This window comes from Egretta garzetta, unplaced genomic scaffold, assembly GCF_000687185.1.
Source record: "Egretta garzetta isolate BGI_Z169 unplaced genomic scaffold, ASM68718v1 scaffold473, whole genome shotgun sequence".
Classification (NCBI taxonomy): Eukaryota; Metazoa; Chordata; class Aves; order Pelecaniformes; family Ardeidae; genus Egretta; species Egretta garzetta.
The window spans coordinates 2,272,042-2,280,660 of NW_009259319.1; the positions used below are offsets into that span (position 1 = coordinate 2,272,042).

General features: G+C 43.3%; 1 protein-coding gene across 1 annotated transcript in view; it reads left to right on the plus strand.

The window, feature by feature from the left end:
• GRAMD2B (GRAM domain containing 2B) overlaps positions 1-1,907 on the plus strand; it is a 40,754-nt gene extending 38,847 nt beyond the window's left edge. The window contains exon 14 of the mRNA XM_009636558.2: positions 1,860-1,907. Coding sequence (XP_009634853.1) covers positions 1,860-1,901 — 42 coding nt within the window. The 3' untranslated portion in view covers positions 1,902-1,907. The remainder of the gene's footprint in view (positions 1-1,859) is intronic.
• The last annotated feature ends 6,712 nt before the right edge of the window (positions 1,908-8,619 follow it).

Genomic DNA, 8,619 nt, shown 5'->3' on the forward strand with positions numbered 1-8,619 from the left:
GGGGCGAATGCTTACCAGATGATTTTCGAATACAATCTTTAACCAAATTAGGTGATTTAAGAGGTAACTGCTTTCCAGCTGTCTGGGACAGGCTGGCAAAATGGTTCATAGGAGACCTTCACTTCATTTAAGTGGGAAGCCAGCCAGTCAGCCCTGTGCAGCCAGGCTAGGCACTTTCCCACTCCCTTATATAGTCTGTGCTTGGAGACACAGTAAAAGGCAGCTGGATGGTCGGATCATTCAGCTGTTCCCAGAGAAGTGACCGTCTGGCCTGAATTATAGTCTTAAGTCATGTGCTTTTTTCCAGTTAGTGTTTACAGGATTGGACTCTTTAAGTCTTACCTTGTATTTGGGCAAATACTCGAGACACAATCGACTGCTGTGCCTGTACAAAGTAACGAGTATTGCCTGCAGCTGCATATTGCCACATCCTGGTGCTCTCTAACCTAGACGAGCAGTGGTTAGAACAGGATGTTTGACCCTACTCTTGTACTGCAAAACAGGTAGAAATCTTGATAGCTTTATGTTCTCTGATCAAAGTTACTACAGTTGTTTAACTGTTTCATATGCCTTGGTGAAAAGGGCTAGTAATTGGCTGCAGGTGGCTTCAGCAGCAAAGGTAGCAAAAAAGTTCCAGCGTAACTTGTCGTCTCTCCCCTCGCTCCCTGTGCAACCACAGTATTGTAAACTAGAGCACAGAAATTATCTAGGCTAGAAACTAAAAATTACTCTCCAGTTAAAGAACATTCAGTGCAAGAGTATGTTGCAATGACTTTTTCAGGTAACCCTGTGATATTTACAAGCTCTACTTCATACTTGGAGCCAAGGAGTTAGCATGGCTTAGCAGAATTTTCCTTTGGCATGTAACTATATTTAACAGGTTGTTAAAATGCACCATGTCTATGGGAGGATAAAGCGTTAAACTGGGGAGGGAAAACATGGCCTTATGTTACTCATTCCCTACTCTAATGTAGCTTGTGAAAAGGAAATTCCTGTGTATGCGTTAAGGGACTCTTAAAAAATCAGGTGCTCCTTACTGTTTTCCTTTCCCCAAAATGCCCATCTTGAAAAAGGTGCGCACCTGGGCTAGAAATCACGAGGTAGGATTAAGAAGCAGTGTCCTTGAACAGCAAGTACAGTGGCTCCTCAAATTAAAGTCTGAAAGTAGCTGTGACTAAACCTTCTGTAGCCAGTGACTGCTAGTTACTAAAATTTAGAGAATGTGTGCCGGGGGATGTGACCCACTATCTTCCCCGCTCTCTGCTTTTAAGGACAAGGAGATGAAAGGTGGATAAGTAGGCTGTGTAAAATAGGTCTGTGCAAATCATCCTTGAGAGAGCCGCTGGCTGGCATTGCCTTCAGCGTGGCTGAGGGAGGATAACACACAATCAGTACACTAAATCTGGCAAATGGGATGTGTCCGCTAATGGTTAGAAGACCTTATTTTGCTGCACACACGTCATAGCCGGCTGCGTAGCTGAAGATGTTACACTTAAACCTTAGAGCTGCAACTCTGGGTTTTGATCGAGTTCAAAATAATTGCATTTCTTGTCCCTTTCTTTCTGGGTCTAACTTTTTTCTATCTTATTTTCTCATACCTAATGAAGGAGAGAATCTGTAAGAGGAAACTGCAGGAGATACTCGTCATATGAAATCTAGGTGTGCTGCTGGCTGATCGTATCCAGATGTTTCCTTTGACTCTAGTACAGAAAGCATTTAACATGAATACCATTGGTATGACTAGTTGTGACAGAATTAACTTGCACACAGAGAGTACGTTGAAGAGTATGCCTTTTTTTCTTTCTTAAATGCGGTACAACACTTCCTGCCTCCTAATTATTTTTCTTTCTTTTTCTAAGATACAGAACAACTTACAAAAACTACTTGAAGATGGTGAATGAAACATCAATGTTCTTGGACTGCTTCAGACCTCATTCTTCTCTCTTGGCAAACAGTTCCAAAGGAGCTCTGCTGGCTAGAGTTCAAGCTTCTTTATTTTCAGTCCAAGTCAAGCTCAAACTACTGTAAAGCTCACATCATAATGCAGGAAGTCTGTTTATTCTTGAGCATGTATCTGTGTGTTTTGAAAACATACACGTTTTGATCCACAAGTGTCTATATGTTTTGAAAATATGGGGATTTTTCTTTCTCTGTTGTGTGTGAATTAATGGATTTTATAGCTTGCTTGATTCTAGGCTTGCTTACACCAGTGCAAACCTGGTGAAACTCCTTTTACCTCAGCATTTTATTTCTGCCTATTGTCATTGAAGTGTAAAGGGAAGAATTTCAGTCACGACTTGTGCTGAAGTGTTGTGTGAAAGAGGTGGTATCTGTCTCAGCTGTGGTTATGGATTGGTGCTGTGCTCTTAATTTTTACTGATTTGTGCCCTGGCATCACAAAGATCAGAAAACAGACACCCCTGGACTTGGTTATGTGAAGCTCTGAATGTTGGAGGTGTGCTCAGCTCTCAGGTGCTGTAAAAAGGCTCAATTCCACTTCCTGTGGCGTCGCATTGCTGCTGAGGGTAGGGTCTGTTTCTACTGGGCATTCAATTTCCATTGAAGTCAAGCTTGAAATATGTATGGACTCGCCAACTTGCAGCTGAGTTGCTGATGAATAGCAGTATGGGTGTGACGTATCTGCACAACCTAGGACGGCTACGTTTTTTGTCCACTCATACGGTCTCTGTCCGTTAGGTTAATCAGTGTGAAGGCCCTCAGTCAGCTTTCCTCAGAGTTGCGTGGGGTTTTGGCTGGCTGAGCAAGTGCAATTTGTGTTCCAGCTGATAGAAATCTAGTCTTGGTATGTGCATCCAGGGGCCAGATATTTCCACATAATAGGAACTTGTGAATTAATGATGCAGCGATACAATCAGTAGAGTGCATGAAAAAGTGGACACCTGCTTTGTTATATCATACTATTTTTTTCACAGTGCCTAAGATGCAATAACTGGGGATTTTAGCTTTCTCATTTCTGGTTAGTTTTTAAAAAGCAATATTTAGGATAATAACAACTAGTATCTGTAAAGTAACAGTATTGTTTATAATATGCTATGCATTTTATAACCATTTCTGTGAAATGTACCTACTATGTTTAAATAAACCTTTTTTAAAAACAAGTGACTCGGTACTATAATTTGGGTGAACCCAGTTCCATTCAGCAGCTTCAGTCGAACATGGTACTCGTGATCTGAGTAGGCTCATACCTTGCAGTGCAAAGTTTGTGCAAAACCCCGTACCCAACACAGAGGGTTAGGGACTGCATCCTGCTGATGTGCTTCCTCTTACTCAGCTGTGCTCCAGGTCTTCCCAGACTGCAACAGTAGGAGCAAATTTGGACCCCAGCGTTTTGAGAACATGTTCATAGTTTTCTCAGGTGATTCCTCCTTGAAGGATCCTAGATGAGCATTCTGATGTTGAGGCAGCTGGGAGAGCCCTGTGTGCGCTCCAATGTGCCTGCCTGGCTCAAGTTTCCATCTGAGCATGGTCTGTCAGAAATCCATGAGACTTGACTCTTCTCCCTGTTGCAGCCTCTGCCTTTCCTTCCTCTGCTATCATGACATCGTTGTAATACTTGGGTTTGCAGGAAAACTATTGAAAGAAGTTATTTTTTTTCTTCCATCCTTTTTCCTACTGTCCTTCCACAGTTGCACAGCTTATGCAATGGTTTGGACTTTGACCTCCTCCTCTCTCTTCTTCTCTACTTCCCTCCCTTTAATTCTGTATCAGTAACAGAAGTCTGTAGTTCTGTTCATGGTTTAAAAATTGATGCCACAAGTCACCTTTATCAAAGGAACTTCAAGGAGACTTCATTATAACCAGCAGCTGAGCCGAGTTAGCCTGTTAGTCCTTTACGTCAGCAAGGATATGCTTTGCTGTAGGAAAACAAGGGGGGAGAGAGAGAATACGTGGCGTGTGCCTTATGTAAATAAAGCAGGCAGGCTAAGCCCTCATCATTAGCCAGAAGCGAACAGAATAATTACTGGAGCGAATGAGTAATCAGAGGTGGATGCCTGCCCTTTAGCCTCTTGTGGCAGCCTGCCAGGGGAGGCAAGTTCTGGACAAAGGTGCCACCGTGCCTTGCAAGTGGAGAAGCAAGTTACGCTCCAAAGAAGGAAGTGGCCCTTGGTGCCTGTGGCTCTGCGGTCACCTCAGCTCACCCGCGCAGTTCAGTGCAGCCACCTCTTCCCTGCTCTGCAGTTGGTACCCTCCTTCCTCCTGCTCCTAGGGGGAGGAGGAGGAGGATGGCGGGAGGGTATCATGCTGTTCAGATGTCAGTGTGCGGTTGGGCAGCGGGGAGGGGGGGTGTAGTACTGCCGTACTTCCAAACTGGGAGACAGAGCACACACAAGACCATGGGGGGAGCCAAGTTTAGAAGTGGGGGTGTCCTGGTTTCAATCCTGCCATTCCATTCTTGTGACTGAAGAGGAGGGGGGTGCCCCAGTCCTGTTTGGGAGGGAAGTAACACCAGCAGGGATGAGCAAGGACAAGCTGTTTCCCGCAAGGGTGGGAGTCGGGCAGAGTATGGGGGCTTCTCCCAGCATCTCCGGTAGGGAGCACAAACAAGGGCCGCGAGGAGGGGTTTTGCTTTTTGGCAGAGGCAAGGTGCTAAGTTGCAGAAATAGGTGGGAAAGGCGTGTGACTTTGGGGAAGTCAGAAATCTACACCAAGTGTTCAGCACATGGCATTAATAATGATCACTTATAATTTACTGCACAGGCTGCCTGGAAATCTGATTTTTAAAGCTGATTTTCTACTTTTTGGTTTTGTTTTTCAAATTTTGTCTGTCTCTTGTCCCTCACAGCATAGAGGCTGGAAAAACAACTGGGTTCCACCAGCCATGAAGAATTTAGTAGTAGTACCAGATTCTGGAAAGATGCTTTGAAACTGCAGACGTATGGAAGGCAACAGGGGCGCGTCACCATTTTTTTTCCCTAGTTGTAGTTGGTGACCCAATTATTTTTTTCTCAGTAGTCTTAGCCCAACCTTCTTCAGTTCATGTGAGTGCTTATTCTAAGGGAGAAAAAACCGCGAGCAAACAAACAAACAAACGGCTGCTTGATTCTCTTTCTCAGAAAATTAGTTTTGAGGAGACTCCCAAGACACGTTGGTGGTTGCGCGTAGGAGTGACACCCAAGACCTGACTTCTCCACACACATTCTGCCAATGCCCAGCAAGCGGAGTCCTTACGCCCCGGTCTGGCGAGACTAGTTTAAAGTGTTTTTCTCCACCTCACTGGTATGAATGTGTACCAAAGAGCTAATAGTTGCGGGAGGGGGGAAACATGTAAGTATCTTAAAGGTATGATATGCTGATATTTGAGAATTCATCTATCTTCAGGTTGCTATTAAGAGGAAGAGGTGTTTTCATTTCTCCCCTCTTTCATATTCCCAGTTGTTATTTTCTTGTGCATTTTCACAGCAGAATGGAGGAGGAAGAAGTGATGTGGGTTTGTAGAGGCTGGTTGGGTCGAGGGGTTGTTGCATTCATTTTCTGCCAGATTATTTGCCTGAACTGGCATGGGCTGAAGCGTATCAAGTTTATGACAGTGTTGCTGTGAAGGATGCAGCTGGTACTCCAAGAAGGGGGAGTGTTATAAAGCTCCCTCTCAGCAGAACATGAGAGGTAGTAACTCCCGTTAGCATCTGCCGAAAAGACGGACAGTTTTGTGTGCGTGTGCATGTATTTGATTTTAATACTGCCACTGCTTTCATCTGAACCTTCCTGCAAGTGCTTAGCAATGCTCTCCGCTTCCTGCTATGCTACACATTCATTTCCAAGTTTCCAGCTCATAGTCAGCTGACAAACGCTAAATAACTCTCTGGGTTGGTGCTATCTAGGCCTTTGCAGGCTATTGCTCATCTGGTTCAGCTGCAGCTGCTAGTGAGGCGTTACTCCTAGGAACACAGGGTTATTTTGCATTTACAGAGCAGGTGTGACATGCAATAAAGATCATGGAAAAGCTGGCTATTTAAACAGAAAACTGAGCAAACAGTTTCTTTTGTGCCCACTGCCTCTGTGTACACTTCTGTAAACAGCAGAGGAATAATGTCATTCAAAAGGATTTTGCCAGCACCTGCTTTCAGTTTGCCTGGTGAGACTATCCAAGCCTGACATGCAAATTTGCTCAAGTGGGAAAATTGACTGATCTCATTTGACACTTCCATGTTTATGGTTTGAACCCCATGCAGCTTTCTGCTAAACATGGTTGCGCGTAATGAGAATTTACAAAAGGGATGAGGTTTTTTTTTGCTTTCTTGGGTTATAAAATAAGTGTGATACAATTTTACAATTGTAGGGCCTCATGAAGACCTGTTGTTCAGTGAACTGCCACTACAAAATATGTGCCAGTAAATTTCATTTAACCTTCTCTTAAGTTATTCCCTGTTTATCAGTAGCCTTCCTGGATTTTAACAAAAAATCAGTCAAATTCATATAATAAAACAATCATCTACACTATATGCACTAACTCAGCAGCACTTATGAGAGTTTATTCCCTGAGCTTCACATGACATTATGATGCCTATAATTATTGCTGTCCAAAATACAGACATTTCACTGATACATACATAGTTGTTTTTTGGACCTTCTGGTTTTCCTCCTGGTGGCTCCTACTGACCCTCAAGTTTCCATTTAGTCAAACTGGCCAACAATACTGCGCCTACTAAGCTTAGATTAAATCTAAAATTATTTGGGTGGCTAGGCCTACATCCTTATGGCAGCATGGTTAGGAGCCGTTGTCCTCCCTTGCGATCGGTAGGACCCTCAAAGGAGATGATCCCAAGAAGGAAATTATTAGAAAAGTGCTCTGAGAGGATACCAGCAGGATTGGTTTAACAATCAGAAACTTTCGTCTTTCTTCTGTACCTGGTATCATCTCCATTATAATTTACAAACACGTGGTCAGGCTGCAGCATCTTAGCAAGCAGACTTTGAGCAGGAATTCAAGGCAATTGCATGTTAGTGAAGCCTTCCCCAAGCTCGTGTTTCTAATACAAAGAGTATAAGAATACCTCAGCTACCCCCTCTTGAAGTTACAAATGCTTTGCATGAATCACTTGACCTTTTTTCCCCACAATGGGCAGTATTTGTGCCAAAAAATCTTCCCTCTCCGGGAAGGTCAAAACACCTTTCCAAAAGTTACTGTGGGTGGAAGGAGTAACCACCCTGAGCTAGAGGTCTGTTTACTAGGTAGACATCTGTGCCAAAAAAAAATTGGAAACTAGCTCCTCGGAAAGAGCGTCCTAGAAGTTATTGTCCTCCATATACATTTCATACTGACTGGGCTCGCTACCTGCCAGCTTCTGTGAATTCAGTCTAGAAAGCTCTTTCCCCCCTCCCATTTCTTTTTCCTTTCACCCGTTGTGTGCAGAGCCTGTGCCAATGTATTTTATTGTGTATGTGACCTTCTTGCCTTGCCAGTTTTTGTACTGAGTTCATTTGGATAATGCTTGAAAGCTCATTATGTTCTTAAAGTTCACAAGGTATCTTTTCCCTGGCTTTACATAACGAACAGCAAGCTTATGCCATGATGCATGATGATGCGGTAAGTGCATCCTCTTCTGGAGGTGTGACATTCCATATTAAGACTCATAACAAGGATTTATTAGCCTTTGGCAATGCAGGTAGTTTGGACTGTACAATAAAGGCCTCTTCAACTGCTGTTCTCACTTAATTGTATTGATAAGATAATTTTCCACTGAGTAGGCATTTCAGCAGTGCTTAGCAGGAGATTAAAGGAAAATCATTCCAATGTGCTGTCAAGTACAAAATTAAAAACCAGCTTTTCACACTATCTACAGTTAGATAGATAAGGGCCCCTTCCAAGAAGAAAAGGTAATGAGTAACTTAATTATAACCTTACACGCTGGACTTGGCACGCAGGGCAAAATATAGCTCCGAATTCTTCCCGCACTTACAGCTTGCCATCATGGCAATATGCACATGTGGCCACATTCTGGAGCAGGGGCAAGGTGGGAAGAAAGTTGGCTTGTAGTAACAGCTGTTTCTACAATGTATGTAATGAACCATGAACTTCTCTCACACATGAATCATGTGAAAAATTTATAAATGCTTTATGACACTGGTTTATGATACCAGTGTGAAGAGATGTCCTTCTATGTTTTTCCCTGGAAGAGTTCTAAGCGATGCCACTAACAGCACACATGAAAAAAATAATCTACATTAGCTGATTTGGAAACGGTCAGCCTTCTGAAAAGTCCAATCAATGGTAATGGCTATAGGGAAGATGGTCGTCGAGCTAAAAGACTTAAACTTCTTGACTGTGGGAATGCATCTCCCACACATCTGTTCCAAGTCCCTTCATACATTTCTGGTTCTGAAATCGCATTCTGACCATCACAAACCATGAAAACAATTCGTGGTTTGGGGTCTAGTGGAGCTAATGAAAGCACAACAATTGCATTAGGGTTAGGACTAAAGAAACAAGGCTGCTCAGAGCTGGCTATTGAGGGCTCCCATATTTATTTATTCCATCCTTCCTCTTATAGCCCATCCTCTGCCTCCATTCCCCTTCTTTTGCTACCAGATGTATCCCCGGTCTAAAAGTTGATCTGCCACATGGTAACCCATCCAAAACCAGTTAATTTTCCACAAAAT